The sequence below is a fragment of the Zophobas morio genome, unplaced genomic scaffold, assembly GCF_036711695.1.
Source record: "Zophobas morio isolate AGI-343-1 ecotype UQ-CSIRO unplaced genomic scaffold, CSIRO_AGI_Zmor_V1 ptg000016l, whole genome shotgun sequence".
Lineage (NCBI taxonomy): Eukaryota > Metazoa > Arthropoda > Insecta > Coleoptera > Tenebrionidae > Zophobas > Zophobas morio.
The window spans coordinates 6387461-6408062 of record NW_026972121.1 but is presented as its reverse complement, the minus strand read 5'-3'; the positions used below and the strand labels follow the sequence as shown (position 1 = coordinate 6408062).

At 34.3% G+C, this 20602-nt stretch overlaps 2 protein-coding genes across 2 annotated transcripts in view; both read left to right on the top strand.

The window, feature by feature from the left end:
* LOC135129687 (uncharacterized) overlaps positions 1-20602 on the top strand; it is a 284314-nt gene that overhangs the window by 200275 nt on the left and 63437 nt on the right. The window lies entirely within an intron of this gene.
* LOC135129680 (acyl-CoA Delta-9 desaturase-like) lies at positions 14017-18753 on the top strand. The gene is made up of 5 exons (XM_064056918.1): positions 14017-14138; positions 16611-16860; positions 16914-17250; positions 17955-18137; positions 18186-18753. The coding sequence occupies exons 2-5, from the start codon at positions 16614-16616 to the stop codon at positions 18550-18552; spliced, it is 1134 nt and encodes a 377-aa protein (XP_063912988.1). The 5' UTR covers positions 14017-14138; positions 16611-16613; the 3' UTR covers positions 18553-18753.

Here is a 20602-nt window from a genome sequence, read left to right as displayed (position 1 = left end):
TGTTTTTTATTTTCTAGTAAGTGTTTTAGTATGTTAACTAGAGAGAGGGAGCAGAGATAGCGGGAACATGACTTTAATAGTGGGCTAATTAACATTAAAATTTTGTGTTGATGTCACCCACATTTTTGCAAGGACGCATATATCAGTTTGGACAGATGAATTGTAATAATAATAGTAAAAGTATTGTGTTATTGGTATTCTTGGATAGTGATTTATAATCAATAAAAAAACGAAGCTATTTAATCACGTCTGCCGTATGTAATAACACAGAGGTGCGATTGAAGACTGAACTGAAAATCATTTATGGTACTCGAGTGAAACAAAAAGTAAACTAAAAGATGTTTTCCACGAATTGCAATAACCGGATCACAATGCCGACGGTCCAGACTTTTTATAACTCTTAACTTCTGCTTATTGAATAAAACACCACATTTTATTTGGGTTTTCGATGTTGCAATTCACATTTGGTTAATTATAACCTGTCTCCCTCTAGCTACGGTCTTCTACGGTCTTGTCTAGGGTGATGACTGGTTAAATATCGAGAAAATATGAAAGTACCAAGTTGCCCGACGAACTCCATTACTGTAGGTTCTTAGGTTATCCTCGATAAGAAAAACAACTTGAAAATGTTTACCATGCTTACAATGACTTGCAATTTTTAATTTATTCTATAAAATAAATTCACTGAATCATTAATTTTTTTGAATCGCCCTGTATAAGCAAATTTACAAAATATGAATGTAATGATAAATTACAACCATAATATCACATTTTCAAAAGGATCATATAGAGAATCATTTATAGTAGCCCGCCCGCTCACCCCTTCTTCGTTCCAGTACTACTCTTAATGTTGTTCAGTCCTAGCTAAGCAGGTTTTAGCCCCGCCCACCCACCTTTTTGTTTTCTTAGAAGATATGTTATTTACCAAAATCAATCTTATCTTAACAAATACTAGCCCCGCCCACACACGCTGTTGTCATTCTAACGATTTTATCTCTCTTCAGTTGAGATCCACCTTTCATTCGGACTAGACAAATTCCTAGAGGATTGGGAAGAATCCGAAAGAATACAAAAGAATCCAAAAATCCGAAATGAAAGTGAAGATAAGCGAAGAAAAATGTTGCTGCCTCGGTGGGAATCGAACCTCACCTCATCCGCTTGCCGGGCTGGTGTCTTGACCACTAGACTACGAGGCCGCATATCTTTCCCCGGTTACCAACGTGTTATTGTACCGCCACACATTCAGTCAAGTTCGAAAGGAATGCAAAAAGAAAAACGGAAATAATACGAGGGAATACGAGAGAATGCAACAGTATTCGAAAGAATTTGAAAAATTCCGAAGTTTTCCAAAAGATATTTGAAAATAACTCGGAAGAATTCAACAGAATCCGAAAAAATACCAAAGAAACTGACAAAATTGAGTCAGGATCGGGGAGAATCTGGAAGAATACGACAGAATCAAGGAGGAATACAAGAGAATCTGAGGGAATTTGAAATAACCCGGATGAATGGGAAAGAATCCGAGAAAATCTGACAAAATCTGGAAGAATCGGAGTAACTCAGAAAGAATCCGAAAATAATTTGAAAGAATTCGGCAGAATCCAAAATAATATGTAAAGAATCCGAAAGAATACCAGAGAATCCGAAGATATCCGAGAAAATCCCACAGAATACAAAAGAATCCAAGAATCCGAAAGGAAAGTGAAGAGAAACGAAGAAAAATGTTGCTGCCTCGGTGGGAATCGAAACCTCACGTCATCCGCTTGCCGGGCTGGTGTCCTGACCACTAGACAACGAGGCCGCTTTTCTTTCGGAAGGAATCAAAAAAAAAAACGGAAATAATACGAGAGAATGTAACATAATTCGAAAGAATTTGAAAAAATCCGAAATTTTCCAAAAGATATTCGAAAATAATTCGAAAGAATTAGACAGAATCCGAAACAATACACAAATAATCCACAGAACACGAGAGAATCCGAAAAAACCCGAAATCAGAAATCAGAACGAAATTCCGATCAAATTCCGAGAGAATCCAAGAGGATACGAAAGGAACCGGCCAAATTCGTGTAGGATCGGAGAGAATCGGGAATAATCTTATGAATTTAGGGGGCACATAAAACAATCCGAGAGAATTTGGAAGAATCTGGATGAATGCGTAAGAATGCAAGGAAATCTGACAATCAGAGAATTCGAAAATAATTCGGAAGAATTCAACAGAATCCGAAAAAATAAGAATAAGAAACTGACAAAACTGATTCAGGATAGGAGAGAATCCGAAAGAAACGAAATGAATACGAGGGAATACGGGAGTTTCGACCAAATTCTAAGAGAAACGGAGAAAATCTGGAAGAGTACGATAGAATCAAGGAGGAATACAAGAGAATCTGAGGGAATTTGAAATAACTTAACAATAATACACTACAAAAATGTAATGAGAAAAAAAAACACAATAGGCATGCAGTCGTCAAGTTTTCGACAGCGAGGGAAGTACTGTCTAAACTCTTTCGACCAATTTTTTTATTTCTCGATTTGTCGAATTCAGATGTTTGGATGTTTTGATTATTCAATTTTTCAATTTATCAATTTCTCAATTTTTTTCCATTTCTCGATGTTTCGATTTTTGGATTTCTCAGTTTTTCGATTTTCCAATTTTTCGATGTTTCGATTTTTCAGTTTTTCGATTTTTAAATTTTTTTTTTTTGATTCTTTGATGTTTGGATCTCTCCATTTTTCAATTTTACGATATTTCAATTGTTCAATGTTTTAGATTTTAGGTTTTTCGATTTCTGGATTTTTTGATTTTCCAGTTCTTGAATACATATTTCTATCTTCCAATTTTTCAAATTTTGACGTTGCTAAATTTTTAGTTTTCCGATTTTTCAATTAATATATATTTTTTTGATTTTCCCGTTTCTCGAATTCGCAGTTTCGATTTTTCAATTCTTCAATTCTTCGATTTTTGGATTTTTCAATTTTCCAATTTTTTAAATTTGCAAGTTTTGACGTTTCTGAATTTTCAGTTTTCCGATTTCTCAATTAATCTATTTTTTGATTTGCCCATTTTCGACTTGCCAAGGGTTCGATTTTTCAGTTTTGCAGTTCCTCAATTTTTCGATTTTTCAGGCTCCTGATTTTTCAATTTTTCGATTCTTTAGGTTTGGAATTTTTCGGCTTTTCGATTTCCCAATTTGTTAATTTTTTAATTTCCCAATTTTTGGATATTTCATTGAATTTTGTGAGTTTTCTAAGTTTTTCGATTCTTCAATTTTTCAATTTTGGGATTTTTTTAGTATTTCGACTTTTGGATTTTTCACGTTCTGGATTTTTCGATTTCTCGACTTTTTACTTTTTGGATTTTCAGTTTTTCGTTTTCTGAACTTTCGGTTTTCACAATCTTTCAACTTTTCGATATTTTAAGTTTTCAATTTTTAAAATTTTATGTTTTTCGATTTCTCGAGTTTTCAGTTCTTCTATATTTGAATTTTTCGATTTTCGAAAATTAAAGTTAATTATAAGTTACTTTTTTAAAAGACACATTAGAAGTACACGAACTACAACAGAGCTCCGAATGCTCCGATGTTGCTGTCACCAGACCGAAATCAAAACCATCCTGACCGTGGTCTAGTAGTTACGAGTTTCTCGCATTGTGTATTATTTCTGTTTATGACGTCATAACAAATTTTTTATTGATGATGTTATCCCACTTTCTCGAGAAGGTGAGAATACGGCCTTCTTTATTTAATAATGTAAAACTTTCTCGGGAGCGCCAAATGTCTTTTGTGAAACCTTCTCGGGGGTTCCAAATGTCTTTTTACTTTCAGAGCGTAAGCTAAGGAAGTATAGTAATCGAGTCCATCGGCCGAATTACCACTTTCACGTTTTCTCGATGTGTCATGGCTTCTAGAGTATGAAAAAAGTGATTCACAGTTTCCGTCTGTCTGTCTGTCTGCCTGTCTGTATCCAGTTTTATTAGACAAGTCATCTCCGAAACTACTGGACCGATTGTTGTCATATTTTGTTTGTATATTAGAAATGTCATGTAGATGGTTAAACACTAATTAAAATTTGGATAATCATCCCCACCACTGGGATTAGTACCTATCCAAAGTGCTATATGTATTTTTGCAAAAATATTTATGACGTCATCACAAAATTCTCATAAAAAAATTAAATTCGCATAATCAAATTTTATGATTTTTGAAAAACCTTATATTATTGTACATCAGAGGCCAGGGAAGTCCTGTCGAAATAACCTTCGACCAATTTTTTTTACAGCCTACGTTCTATTAATTCCCATTCTCACTTTACAAAAGAACATATAATTCGGATTTTTTCATATTCGTTCGGATTTTCTCATATTCTACCGGATTCTTTAGGATTCTTTTGAATTTTCTCTTATCCTCTCAGAATTTAGTCGAATTCTCTCATAATCACCTGTATTCTTCCGGATTCTCTTATATTTTTTGGGATTCTTTTAGGATTCTCTGGTATTCTTTCGGATTCTTTGCATATCATTTTGGATTCTGCCGAATTCTTTCAAATTATTTTCGGATTCTTTCTGAGTTACTCCGATTCTTCCAGATTTTCTCAGATTTTCTCGGATTCTTTCCCATTCATCCGAGTTATTTCAAATTCCCTCAGATTCTCTTGTATTCCTCCTTGATTCTGTCGTATTCTTCCAGATTCTCTCCGATTCTCTCGTATACCCTCTTATTCATTTCGTTTCTTTCGGATTCTCTCCTATCCTGACTCAATTTTGTTAGTTTCTTTCGTATTTTTTCGGATTCTGTTGAATTCTTCCGAATTATTTTCGAATTCTCTTTGATTCTTGTCAGATTTCCTTGCATTCTTTCGCATTCATCCAGATTATTTAAGTGTCAAATTCTCTCCAATTGTTGTCGTATTCTTGCTCGGATACTTTCCGAATCTGTCGGATTTTATCGGATTCTTTCAGATTCATCCGGATTCTTTTATATTCCGTCGGATTTTCATGTATTCTTTCGGATTTTTTAGGATTCCTTCGAATTCTCTCTTATCCTCTCGGAATTTAGTGGGATTCTCTCATATTCTGTTGTATTCTTTCGGATTCTCCTATATTCTTTGGGATTCTTTAGGATTCTCTTCGTATTCTTTCGGATTGTTTGCGTATTTTTTCGGATTCTGTTGAATTCTTCCGAATTATTTTCGAATTCTCTTTGATTCTTGTCAGATTTCCTTGGATTCCCCGCACTCATCCAGATTCTTTCAAATTCTCTCGAATTCTTTTATATGTCTCCTAAATTCGTAAGATTATTCCGGATTCTCTCCGATCCTATACGAATTTGGCCGGTTCCTTTCGTATCCTCTTGGATTCTTCGTATTCTTCCGGATTCTCTCCGATTCTCTCGGAATTTGATGGGAATCTTTATCTGATTTCGGGTTTTTTCTGATTCTCTCGTATTCTATAGGATTCTTTGTGTATTTTGTCGGATTTTGTCTAATTTTTTTTTTATTAATTTCGAACTTTTTCAGATTTTTTTAAATCATTTCGGGTTATGTTGCATTCTCTCGTGTTCCCTCGTATTATTTCTGTTTTTTTTTTTTGTATTCGTTTCCATCTTGACTGTATTTGATCAGTTTCTTTCATTTTCTCTCTGATTCTTTTGTATTCTTCCGGATTCTCCCAGATCCTCCCGGAATTTGTCTAGTCCGAATGAAAGGTGGATCTCAATATTTGCTAAGATAAGATTGATTTTGGTAAATGACATATCTTCTAAGAAAAAAAGGGTGGGTGGGCGGGGTTAAAACTTGCTAAACTAGGACTGAACAATATTAAGAATAGTCACTGGAACGAACAAGGGGTGGGTGGGCAGGCCTACTACTTGTTCATAAAACTAGAAAAAAGCTGAATTTAGCCCCTCCCAGCCCCTTTCTCCATTTCACTGACTTATTTTTTTAGTGTAAAATGGAAAATGAAAAATTGCAAAATTTCTGGAAAAATAAAATAAACTGACTCATTTATTAATTTTTTTAACCACCTGATTAAGCAAATCAAAAAATATGAATGCAATGATAAATCTCAAGTTCAAATTCATCACACTTAGTACATTTTAGGTTCAAATTATTCGGCAGAATTTTGAAATCACGTGATTAATTTTTTCATTCCCGAAAATGTGAAAATACAAGCGTCTTTATTTAATTAATAAGAGTTGTAATAATGATATTCGGAACATTTAGTCGATTGTAGATTACTACTTAATAGTTTTGATCCTCTGTTTTGAGGGGACGAACTCATTCAAATCAAACTAATTTCTACGTGACATTCTTCCAATGTATATACATAAACACATTCAAGTTGTTTTTTTTTTAATCGAGGATATGCTAGGGACGTCACTAATGGAGTCCATCGGGTAATTTGGTACTTTCATATTTTCTCGATATTTCATATCCCCTAGACAATACCGTAGCTAGGGAGAGGCTAGGGGATGCTTAGCCTCCCCTAGATCTAAACAAGTGATAATTAACCAGATGTGATTTACAGCATCGAAAATCCAAATAAAATGTAGTGTTTTATTCAATAAGCGGTAGTCAGAGTTATAAAAAGTCTGGACCGTCGGCATTGTGATCCGGTTATTACAATTGGTAGAAAACACCTTTTTTATTGATTATAAATCACTATTCAAGAATAACAATAATACAATAATTTTACTGGTATTATTACAATGCATCTATTTGTTCCCTCTCTCTAGTGAACATACTAAAACACTTACTAGAAGATAAAGAACAATTAAAGACCACATGAAAAATTTTACTTTTTCATTTTGTCTATAACAAATTGTCATTTGACCTACTCCTAAACAATAGGCTCACACATCACTGAAAGCTTATTCCATCACTCATATTGGAAATTGGAATAATTTTTTGCTACTAAATCTTGCGGTTCTTAATGAGGAAGTAAAAAACTAAAAGCCTACTTCTGCAAAAAAAAAATTTGAGGCATTTTTTGCTCAATAACATTTCATCTGAAATAAGGATGTCGTTGCGGTAGCAGTAAAAATTTTACCGTTAAGCAAACACTGAAGTATAAAAATATTTCTCCCAGGATGCATGTATGTAGACTGCAATTTAAACACAATTTTATCACCTCGAACTTTCGGTTTCTATTTTATAATCGTCGTAATTTTTTTTATTGTTTTCCTATATTAGTGTTTTTTGCTATACATTTCTCTTTTTCGCTACTTGTGGTAGTACCATCACATGTTTTTTCAAACTACCAGCGCTAAACCAAATCAACAACGTTAAAAGAAAGGCAAAAGTGTGCTCATATTTCGAATTCATTGCGAACGCATCTACGCATTAACTTCATCCAAACCAGTAAAAATTTATGTGTAGACCCAAAGCCCCAAGTCACGTATCCCAAAAGCTTGGTACAATTTCTCATTTTTCCATTTTTCACATTTTCGATTTTTAATTTTTCCCTTTTTCAAGTTTTCGTCCCCTAAATTTTTCGTTCTCCCCGATTTTTATTTTGCATTTTCCTGGTTTTTTATTTTTCATTTTCTCGATTTTATATCACAATTTTTTGTTTTTTCATTTCCTTAATTTTTGTTGTTTCTTTCGATTTTCCAATTTTTCGTTTATTCAATTTTTCAAATTTTCAGGCCAATCGATTCCAATTCGTCGATTTTCCAATTTTTAAATTTTTGAGTTTGCAGTTTTTGGGTTTCCACCCCTTTTTTACTTTTTGGGTTTTCAATTTTTCGTCAGACTTTGGATTTTTCAAATTTTCGACAGTTTTATACTTCGATTTCTCAATTTCTTTTCAACTTTTCGATGTTTTAATTTTTCTTTTTTAAAATTTTTCATTTTTTTTTATTTCTCGATTTATCGAATTCAGATGTTTGGATGTTTTGATTGTTCAATTTCTCAATTTATCAATTTCTCAATTTTTTTCCATTTCTCGATTTTCGATTTTTGTATTTCTTCGTTTTTCGATTTTCCAATTTTTCGATGTTTCGATTTTTCAGTTATCCGATTTTTCAATTTTTTAAAATTCTGGAGTTTCGACTTGTCGATTTCTCAGTTTTTAGATTTTTAAGTTTTAAATTTTCGAATTTTTCTTTTTTGATTCTTTGATGTTTTGATTTCTCCATTTTTCAATTTTGCGATATTTCAATTGTTCAATGTTATAAATTTTAGATTTTTCTATTTCTGGATTTTTTGATTTTCCAGATCTTCAATATTTCTATTTTCCAATTTTTCAAATTTTGACGTTGCAAAATTTTCAGTTTGCCGATTTTTCAATGAATATATTTTTTTTTATTTTCCCTTTTGTCGAATTCGCAGTTTCGATTTTTCAGTTCTTCAATTCTTCGATTTTTGGATTTTTCAATTTTCCAATTTTTTAAATTTTCAAGTTTTGACTTTTCGGAGTTTTCAGTTTTCCGATTTCTCAATTAATCTATTTTTTGATTTGCCCATTTTCGACTTGCCAAGGTTTCGATTTTTCAGTTTTTCAGTTCAATTTTTCGATTTTTCAGGTTCCAGATTTTTCAATGTTTCGATTCTTTAGGTTTGTAATAGAGATGTACCGACTACAGTCGGCCGAGACTAGTCGGCTTTGTCAAAACCGGTTAAAATTAGTTCAATCGACCGAAAATTGGTGTCAAAGTGTAGATAATCTTCCGCTAGTTACGATTCTGAAATCGTCGTCACGATATATGGTCCAATAAACACGCAAAGCGAATTCAAAATTTCCAAAAATTTTCCAAAAAAGTGGTTAAAATTGCTTAAGCATTGTATGAACTGCCCTAAATTGTGTTATTCTTTATTTTTGTACTGAGTTACTACAAAAAATTAAATGTTAAAATTATCCAAAAAAATTTAACACATTTTTTGGAAAAAAAAGAAACTTCAGTCATTCCTTTTATTAAAATAAAACAAGTTTTTAAGGTAGTCAGAGAAATAGAAAAAAAAATCCACTGTCTGTTGCATTTATAAACAGTCGGCCGACTGTAGTCGGTACATCTCTAGTTTGCAATTTTTCGGCTTTTCGATTTACCAATTTTTCAATTTTTTCAGTTTTTCAAATTGTTTATTTTTCATTGTATTGATTTTTCAATTTTTCGTTTTTTTTAATCTCGGTTTTCGATTTGACCATTTTTTGATGCGATTTCTTGACTTCTTGATTTCTCAATTTTTATAATTTTTCGACTTTTCGATTTTTAGATGTCTCATTGTTTCGAGTTCTCCATTTCTCAATTTTTCAGCATTTCAATTTCGGAATTTTTCAATCTTTGGATTTTTTAAATTTTGGATTTTCCGATTAATTGGTTTTTCGATTTTTTATTTTTAAAATTTTCGTTTTGTCAATTTTTCGATTTCTCAAGATTTCGATGTTTCGACTGTTAAATTTCTCGATTTTGCAATTTTTTGAATTTTAGATTTTTCCATATTTCGATTTCCCAATTTTTCGCTTTTTTGACTTCTCGACTTTTGGATTTCTTGATCTTTTAATGTTTTGTTTCTCGATGTTTCAGTTTTACAACTTTTCGATGTTTCGATTTCTCATTTCTGTAAATTTCACGACTGTTCGGCTCCTCGATTTTTGAATTTTCCGATTTTTTAAATTTTGGAATTTTCAGTATCCCGGTTTTTCATTTTTCTTTCAATTGTTAAATTTCCTTTCGAACTTGACTTAATTTGGTCAGTGTCTTTCGTTTCTGTGGCGGCACAATAACACGTTGGTAAGCGGGGAAAGATAAGCGGCCTCGTAGTCTAGTGGTCAGGACACCTGCCCGGCAAGCGGATGCCGCGAGGTTCGATTCCCACCTAGGCAGCAACATTTTTCTTCGCTTATCTTCACTTTCCTTTCGGATTCTTGGATTCTTTTGTATTCTTTAGGATTCTCTCGGATATTGGATTTCCTCGGATTCTCTGGTATTCTTTCGGATTCTTTACATATTATTGTGGATTCTGCCGAATTCTTTCAAATTATTTTCGGATTCTTTCTGAGTTACTCCGATTCTTCCAGATTTTGTCAGATTTTCTCGGATTCTTTCCCATTCATCTGGGATAGTTCAAATTCCCTCAAATTCTCTTGTACTCTTCCTTGATTTTGTAGTATTCTTTCAGATTCTCTCCGATTTTTGCGTATGCCCTCGTATTCATTTCGTTTCTTTCGGATTCTCTCCGATCCTGACTCAATTTTATTAGGTTCTTTCGTATTTTTTCGGATTCTGTTGAATTCTTCCGAATTATTTTCCAATTCTCTCCGATTCTTGTCAGATTTCCTTGCATTCTTTCGCATTCATCCAGATTCCTCCAAATTCTCGCGGATTCTTTTGTATATTCGCTCATTGTTAAGGATTCTTCCGGATTCTTTCCGATCCTTTCAGAATTTGGTCGAATTGTCTCATATTATCGTGTATTCTTTGAGATTCTTTTTAGATTCTCTTCGCATTCTTTTGGAAACTCTCGGGACTTGGATTTTTTTGGATTCTCTCATATTCTTTTGGACTCTTTGAATATTATATTGTATTATTATGTCGAATTCTGTGATTCACTCAGACTCTTTCGGATTCTGCTGCATACTCTTTCCGTTTCTTTCGGATTCTCCCCGATTCATTGCATATTATTTAAGTGTCAAATTCTCTCCAATTGTTGTCGTATTCTTGCTCGGATACTTTCAAAATCTATCGGATTTTATCGGATTCTTTCAGATTCATACGGATTCTTTAGAATGCCTTCGAATTCTCTCTTATCGTCTCGGAATTTAGTCGTATTCTCTCATATTCTTTCGGATTCTCCTATATTCTTTGGGATTCTTTAGGATTCTCTTCGTATTCTTTCGGATTGTTTGCGTATTTTTTCGGATTCTGTTGAATTCTTCCGAATTATTTTCAGATTCTCTTTGATTCTTGTCAGATTTCCTTAGATTTCTCCGCATTCATCCCGATTCTTTCAAATTCTCTCGGATTCTTTTATATGCCTCCTAAATTCGTAAGATTATTCCGGACTCTTTCAGATTCTGCTGCACACTCTTTCCGTTTCTTTCGGATTCTCCCCGATCTTTTCGAAATTTGGTCGATTCTTTTATATTTTCTTTAATTCTTTCGAATTCTCTCGGTTCACGAATTTATTCGGACTTTGGTCGGATTCTTTGCATATTATTTAAGTGTCAAATTCTCTCCAATTGTTGTCGTATTCTTGCTCGGATACTTTCAGAATCTGTCGGATTTTATCGGATTCTTTCAGATTAATCCGGATTCTTTTATATTCCCTCGGATTTTCACGTATTCTCTCGGATTCTTTAGGATTCCTTCGAATTCTCTCTTATCCTCTCGGAATTTAGTCGGATTCTCTCATATTCTATTGTATTCTTCCGGATTCTCCTATATTCTTTGGGATTTTTTAGGATTCGCTTCGTATTCTTTCGGATTGTTTGCGCATTTTTTCGGATTCTGTTGAATTCTTCCGAATTATTTTCAGATTATCTTTGATTCTTGCCAGATTTCCTTGGATTCCTCCGCATTCATCCCGATTCTTTCAAATCCTTTCGGATTCTTTTATATGCCTCCTAAATTCATAAAATTATTCCGGATTCTCTCCGATCCTATACGAATTGGGCCGGTTCCTTTCGTATCCTCTTGGATTCTTCGTATTCTTCCGGATTCTCTCCGATTCTCTCGGAATTTGATGGGAATCTTTATCTGATTTCGGGTTTTTTCTTATTCTCTCGTATTCTATAGTATTCTTTGTGTATTGTGTCGAATTTTGTCTAATTTTTTTTGAATTATTTTCGAATTCTTTCAGATTTTTTCAAATCATTTTGGATTATGTTGCATTCTCTCGTGTTCCCTCGTATTATTTCTGTTTTTTTTTGTAGTCGTTTCCACCTTGACTGTATTTGATCAGTTTCTTTCGTTTTCTCTCTGATTCTTTTGTATTCTTCCGGATTCTCCCAGATCCTCCCGGAATTTGTCTAGTCCGAATGAAAGGTGGATCTCAATATCTGCTAAGATAAGATTGATTTTGGTAAATGACATATCTTCTAAGAAAAAAAGGGTGGGTGGGCGGGGTTAAAACTTGCTAAACTAGGACTGAACAATATTAAGAATAGTCACTGGAACGAACAAGGGGTGGGTGGGCGGGCCTACTACTTGTTCATAAAACTAGAAAAAAGCTGAATTTAGCCCCGCCCACCTCCTTTCTCCATTTCACTGACTTATTTTTTTAGTGTAAAATGGAAAATGAAAAATAGCAAAATTTCTGGAAAAATGAAATAAACTGACTCATTTATTAATTTTTTTAACCACCTGATTAAGCGAATCAAAAAATATGAATGCAATGATAAATCTCAAGTTCAAATTCATCACACTTAGCACTTTTAGGTTCAAATTATTCGGCAGAATTTTGAAATCACGTGATTATTTTTTTCATTCCCGAAAATATGAAAATACAAGCGTCTTTATTTAATTAATAAGAGTTGTAATAATGACATTCAGAACATTTAGTCGATTGTATATTACTACTTAATAGTTTTGATCCTCTATTTTGAGGGGATGAACTCATTCAAATCCAACTAATTTCTACGTGACATTCTTCCGATGTATAAACATAAATACATTCGAATTGTTTTTTTTTAATCGAGGATATGCTAGGGACGTCACTAATGGAGTCCATCGGGTAATTTGGTACTTTCATATTTTCTCGATATTTCATAACCCCTAGACAAGACCGTAGCTAGGGAGAGGCTAGGGGATGCTTCGCTTCCCCTAGATCTAAACAAATGATAATTAACCAGATGTGATTACAATGCATTTATCTGTTCCCTCTCTCTAGTGAACATACTAAAACACTTACTAGAAGATAAAGAAACAATTAAAGACCACATGAAAAATTTTGTTTTTTCATTTTGTCTAGAACAAAGTGTCATTTGACCTACTCCTAAACAATAGGCTCACAAATCACTGAAAGCTTATTCCATCACTCATATTGGAAATTGTAATAATTTTTTCCTACTAAATCTTGCGATTCTTAAAAGGAAGTAAAACACTAAAAGCCTACTTCTGCAAAAAAAAAAAAAATTGAGGCATTTTTTGCTCAACAACATTTCATCTGAAATAAGGATGTCGTTGCGGTAGCAGTAAAAATTTTACCGTTAAGCAAACACTGAAGCATAAAAATATTTCTCCCAGGATGCATGTATGTAGACTGCAATTGAAACACAATTTTAGCACCTCGAACTTTCGGTTTCTAATTTATAATCGTCGTGATTTTTTTTATTGTTTTCCTATATTAGTGTTTTTTGCTCTACATTTCTCTTTTTCGCTATTTGTAGTAGTACCATCACACATGTGTCTTCAAACTACCAACAACATTAAAAGAAAGGCAAAAGTGTGCTCATATTTCGAATTCATTTCAAATGCATCTACGCATTAACTTCATCTAAACCAGTAAAAATGAATGCGTAGACCCAAAGCCCCCAGTCACGTAACCCAAAAACTTGGTTCCAAATGTCCTAATTGACACTCTTTTCCGCTTCCTCCAACCTTAAATCTTTTTTTTAGCCGAAAATCTACTTTTCTCTCGCATCCGTCACACATAATTATAGGCTAGATTCTAGCCACAAAAAAAATTACTATCTAAATCGTGGTGACCCGCTCGCGCCCGAGCAGTACCTGCCGCTCGTCACGTCGTGGCTGCCTTTGATACATTATGACTTGTCGTTGAACTGCTAATACACTAAGCCAACAACGGCACTAGATAAGCAAATCTTAGCAAAGTTATGTGAACTTTTGCGAAAGTGCTAAGCGTTCTTGACACACATTAGAGTTCAAACGCGGGAGAAATTCATGATCGGAAATCAGGTACCACCTCTTCTCGCGCAGTGACAAAGATTGCCTAGTTTTAGAACGAGATGCTGGAGGAAGGAGATGAAGAAACGACATTCACTGGTGGTGAGGAAGAAGACGATGACTGGAGGGAAGGAGATGGATTGGTAACAAATAGCAAGTACCGATGCCGGTCCAAGTTCAATGTTATATAGCTTTCGGAAGAAAGTACTCAGCCGCATTCGCGCTGTGTGTGTTGTGCCATTAAAGACGCTTGAGAAGTTCCTGGTTGGGTTCCACAAGCAGTGAATTTGACTCTTAAACGTAGGTACTTTTCCCTAATATTTTTAGTTTTATGTTTTTATAATGTTCCAAAATAATCACAATTAATAATTTTTTCGAAATTTGGAAAATCTAAACCGAAAGACATTAACTTTGTTCTCTGTAGATTTAGACGCTCATTAAACCATGCTGTATATATTTTTCTTAAGAAAATAACTGTTCTGTGAAGGTAGATAGAAATCTTTAGCAGATGTGATCCTATTGCTAGAATAAACGTGAACAGATGACAAGTGCTTCCAAATTTTTTTTAAACTGATATTTATATTGTTTTCACGAGCTATTTAATCATAAGCTCTCTAGAGTAACTAGTATTATACATATACAGGGTGTTTCACACATTTAAATACACAAATTAAAATTCCGTCAATTCGTTATAGTTGAAACTAGGCTTAATTATACCAATCTTGAAATAAAAAAAAATCAAAAAGAGTGATGTAATAATTTTTACTAAACCAGTATACATTATCAATTTACAGATTTAATTCGTATTTGATGGTTTAACATTATTATTATTGCAAATAACTACAATTTTTTGAGATACATATACATATACAGAGTGAGTCACTAAAAAAATAGAAAAAAAAATCAAAGACCAAAGTTTGTTTTCAGGTCCTAACACACAACTTTGACTTTTCACTTTTCAGTTTTATTGAATTATTTAGTATACTATTAGTATAAATATATTTAAAATTGATCGAAAATTAAAAAAAAAAAAAAGAAATTTGCAAATTGTCAAGTTTTAGACTTTTTTTATAAACACAGTACATACCTTTATTTATCCTTCCACAAAATATTGTAACACAGATTTTAAAAATAACTCTACTGCCAGAAAACGTGGCAACGACGCAACAGAATTTCAAACCTAAACTGTATTTATAAAGACTAGGAAGTGGCTAATGACCCACTCTGTATATGTATTTCAAGTAGTGATTCACACTATATATAATAAAACAAAATATATACATATATTAAGTTTTTCGTACATATATTATACCATGAATCAAACGTTCCCGCGATAATAATGTTATGAGATTACGTCATCAAGTTGCTGGAGGGGATACCTACGAGTGACAAATTGTATAGTTCAAATATAATTAAAGTCATTATGGTGTTGTACATATCAAAATTTTGTTCCAAACTTATAAAAAGTCTTTCGAATATATTACAAGTTTAATTTTCCTCTCATTATGTTGCTTTATTGTTTGTTACGATAATGATACGAATGACGTCATCAGAATTTGTTTGTAAATATGTAAGTATCAAATTTAGTGCAATTTTTGCTGTCAGATAAATTAATGTCCACCTAAACATTTGTTGCGCTAAAAAAAAATTTTTAGAAATTATATTGAATTGGTTCAGCGTAGAAACCGAAATATACACTACCAAAAAACAAGTGTATACCTACTTCCCATTTAAAAAATGCGTGTGTCGTCACAGGTCAATAGTTAATGACGTCACGACTAAGAAACGTCAAAAATCAGCCTATAATTCGATTTTCCATAGTTTTTCATAGAACAGAATTAATTTGATTCAGTAATTAGGAATTGAATTAGCTTAATATACAGGAACTCTAGTTTTTATTCAAGAAAACTTGTTACTTAAACCTGACACCTGAATTTAAACCAAAAAACACGGTCAAACCCACTTTAAATCTAACGACCACAAACCACGGATTTAGAGAATGTAATTACCCACAGACATTTTTTCAACATTCTGTCGTCTCATAATTACACTTGTCCGAAATATGGCCTACTATTCCAAAATTTCTCTTTCTCGCATGGCGCTCGCAAACTGGTTTGGTCAAAAAAATCAGGTCCAATTTTGACTCACTTATTAATTCATTAAGCAGCAACAAAAAGGATCCGTGATGGCTCTTATCATTGATAATGACAATGGCTTTCCTAAGCTACGGTGTTATGACCTCCTTAAGACATCCTCCGGCGTTGTCCAACAGAACTAATCGCAGCGTGCCTGCACCCGTCGTAGGAAGTAAAATCGACACACATTTTTCTAGTCGGAAACTGTGTCAATAAAAACATATGATCAATCTGTGTTGGATATTAAAGGGTTTTGAAGTATGCGACGAATTAAGAAAAGGCGGCACTATTTTTGCTCTTGTTAGTAAAAGTACCATTATTTGGAACTCCTCGAGAGCAAAGAAAATTACGACCACTAAAATTACAGTTTCTTATTTAGATCACAAACAGTAAAACAAGTTCGAACCCATATGGTAGTCAGACCACTCTTCTCGCGTACCGCTTCATCGGTACTTTACATCGATGAGTCTGGTCGAGGTCGCGGTGAAAGTGCAACTTTTACTAGTACTTCGCCAACGTTAACACTAATTATTGCACTTTCATATATGCCTTCTGTAGACTTAACCAATCAAATCACCAAATTCGCATTCTTATGACCCTATTTTTTCTTGTCTGAAATGATGTTCCTTGGTTGTAGAAAATGGCGCCTAACCCTTTAGGCAAATCCAACTACTACAGTTCCGCGGAACCTGTGCAGATTATCAGCAAGCCGGGTGTCCAACAAGATGTACAACGTTACCAGCCGAAAATCGACCGATCTGCCACTCCGAAGTATAGATGGCAGGTGGTCTGGAGGAACGTCCTCATCTTTGTGTACCTACACGTCGCCGCCTTCTATGGTATCTACTACTTCTTCACGGCGGCAAAAGCATTAACTTTACTTTACTGTAAGCAAAGAGCAAAATTTTTGACTTTCGAACCATAGAATTTTTGATTGCAGCGTACATCACGGTTGCAATTTCTTCGTTGGGGGTGACAATGGGAGCACATAGATTGTGGGCCCATAGGTCATACAAGGCTAAATTTCCGCTACGGGTTCTTCTGATGATATGCCAGACCGTGGCTTTGCAGAACGACGTCTATGAATGGGTCAGGGACCATCGAGTCCACCATAAGTTTACCGACACTGACGCTGACCCCCACAATTCCAACAGAGGGTTCTTCTTTTCCCACATGGGCTGGCTGTTGGTCAAGAAACACAGGGATGTCTACACGAAAGGGAAAGGGGTTCCCATGGATGACGTTGCTGCTGATCCCGTTGTTATGTTCCAGAGAAAGTGAGTACATTTTTAATAATAATAATAATATTTGTCGCTTTAAACATAACTGGGACATTACGGAAGAGTGTTGGAAAGTGTGCATTATCCAGGAATGCGAAAAAAGTTATTTTCTCTTAGCATAACTCGAAAGTTAATGCCGCTACAAATCAAATACTAGTGTCAAAATTAACTTAATTTGTTAGCTAAACCATTCATTGAGTGTTTTTGAACCTGTCTGAATTTGGACTACACTTTCAGAGAACCTCTTCCTAACACTATCTTCAATCTAATTTATTATTCCCAAAATTAAGGTTCAGCGAGTTTCACTCAAATTTTTATTGTAACTCACAAACCGGAACAAATCGATATTCATTTTCTATCTTCTCATACGGTTTGTTCTATTTTTACTTGTTGATCACCAGTTTGTTGTGACATCATTACATGTTTTTTCGTAGAACAACTTTCTCTTATTAAATCTTCTCATCCTCCTGACAGGTTTAACACACAAAACAATTAATCACAACTGAAAATCAACATTTTTGTATCCTTCCAACTGTGAGACGCGGAGAAAACTCCGATCAGACTTTGTTCACACGCTCGAGACGACAAAACTAAAAAAGCCATCACTCAAACTTTCACTTCATTTTCACACAAACATTTCATCAAAGGTCACATTGATTTTAATTCTACGGAAATTAGAAAACATGGTAATATCCTTCCAGGTACTACCTCATTCTCGCACCCCTCTTCTGCTTCATCCTCCCCTCTCTCATCCCGTGCTGGTTCTGGAACGAAAACTTCAACGTCAGCTGGCACGTCAACATCTTCCGGTACCTCGTGGTCCTTCACGGAACCTGGTGTGTGAACAGCGCCGCCCACATGTGGGGCTCCAAACCCTTCGACAAGTAAGTACCGCCTCAGGTTGAAGTACCTCGACTCATACCTGCTTCCAGGAACATCAACGCGTGTGACAATAGGGCTGTGGCGTTCGTGGGATTCGGGGAAGGCTGGCACAACTACCACCATGTGTTCCCGTGGGATTACAAAGCGGCCGAACTGGGGAACTACTCCATGAATGGGAGTACCGCAGTGTTGGACTTCATGGCGAAGATTGGATGGGCCTATGATCTAAAGACTGTGAACGTGGAGATGGTGGCCAATAGGGCAAAACGTACAGGGGATGGGAGCAGGACGTACGAGAATATTTTGATTAAACATGAGCATGACCACCACCATGAAGATAGCGTGTGGGGGTGGGGGGATGTGGATATGAAGCCGGAGGAGATCGAGATGGCGGATATACACCACAAGAAGGAGTAGTTTTTAGTTGTGAGTTAGTTAGCTGTGATTGAGTTGTTCTTGTTACCGAAACAGGATTGTTCGAATTATTTATTTTGTTATATTATTTTGTTTTGTTGTGTTTTGTTTTTAATAACGTCGTAGTGTTAAGTTTATAATAATATATATAAAACATAAAGTGTAGTTTTAGTTAGTCCAAAATAGACAAAAAAATTTTTTTAAGACCACTGTGTTTTTGTCCTCGTTTTTAATGCTTCTAAACTAAGTGAAAGTATCTACTTTTACGTAGCCGTCTGACGATATTTTTATTAAATAAGTTATTTAAAATTAAGCAAAAGCTGCGCTAATATTTAAAACGGCTTGAAAAATATCTTACAATAGCAGAAAGTCTCCCAGGTAATTAACCTAGAACCAAAATATATTTTTCGTCGAACGCTTTTCTCTATTCCATGTTACCAAGATATCTTGAGTAAATTATGGGTTGCCTATCTAAACACTCCTTACTCAACTAACTAGATTTTTCAAGAAATAATCTCAACATTGTTTTCGTAGCTTCACCCATTCCATTGGATTCACTAGGAGCTCTAGGAATCTTTCATATTCTCAGATTTTCTCATATTCTCTTCTATTCTTTGGGAATATTTTCGGATTCTTTTCGTATTCTTTCGGATTCTCTCGAATCACGAATTTATTCGGATTCTGTTGTATTCGTTCGGATTCTTTACATATTATTTAAGTCTGTCAAATTCTCTCCAATTGTTTTCCTATTTTTATTCGGATACTTCCAGATTCTGTCAGATTTTAACGGATTCTTTAGGATTTATCCTCCCAATTCTCTATAATCCTCTCGGAATTTGGTCGAATGCTCTTATAATCTCTTGTATTCTTCCGGATTTTCTTTTATGCATTCTTTAGGATTCTTTTTGAATTCTCTTCGTATTATTTCGGATTCTTTGCATATTATTTTGGATTCTGTTGAATTTTTGAAAATTGTTTTCGGATTCTCTCTGATTCACTCCGATTCTTCCAGATATATTTTCTCATATTCTCTTGCATTCCTCCTTGATTCTTAAGGATTCTTCCGGATTTTCTCCGATCCTATTTGAATTTGGCCGGTTACTCTCGTATTCTCTCGGATTCTTTTGTATTCTTCCAGACTCTCTCCGATTCTCTTAGAATTCGGTCGAATTCTCCCATATTATCGCATATTCTGTGAAATTATTTTCGTGTTTTCTCCGTTTTCTTTCGGATTCTTTCGAATATCGATTTTTTTGGATTCTCTCGTATTCTTTGCGTATTATTTAAGATTCTATAAAATTCTCTGCAATTGTTTACAGATTCTCCCTGGTCCACTCGGATACTTATAGATTCTGTTACACTTTCTCGGATTTCTTGGATTATTTCATAATCTTTCATATTCTTTTGTATTCTTTGGGATAATTTTCGGATTCTTTTCGTATTTTTTCGAATTCTCTCGGATCTAGAATTTGTTGAAATGATCTTATATTCTTTCGATGTATTATTTAGTATTGCGTCCAATTCTCTAGAGTTGTTTTCAGATTCTCCCTGATTCACTCGGAAACTTCCAGATTCTATTCGATTTTCTCGGATTCTTTCATATACTCCCAGATTATCTCCTATTCTTTAGGATTCTTCCGGATTCTCTTTTATTTTTTCGGAATTTGGTCAAATTCTTACATATTCTCTTCTATTCTTTCAGATTTTTTTATATTCTGTGGAATTCGTTTCGGATTCCCTCCGTATTCTTTTGAATTTTTTCGAATTATTTACGGATTATAGATTCTATCGGATATTCTTGGATTCTTTTAGAAACACCCGGATTCCTTTTATATTCTCTCATATTCTTTTGAATTCTTTAGGTTTTCATGTATTCTTTGGGATTCTTTTACTCGGATCTACGATTTTTTTAGGATTCTCTTGTATCCTTTAGAATTCTTTGTGTATTATTTACAACTGTCCATTTCTCTTCAATTATTTTCAGATTCTCCCTGACTCACTCGGATACTTCCAGATTCTGTCTAATCTTCTCGGATTCTTTCATATACCCTAG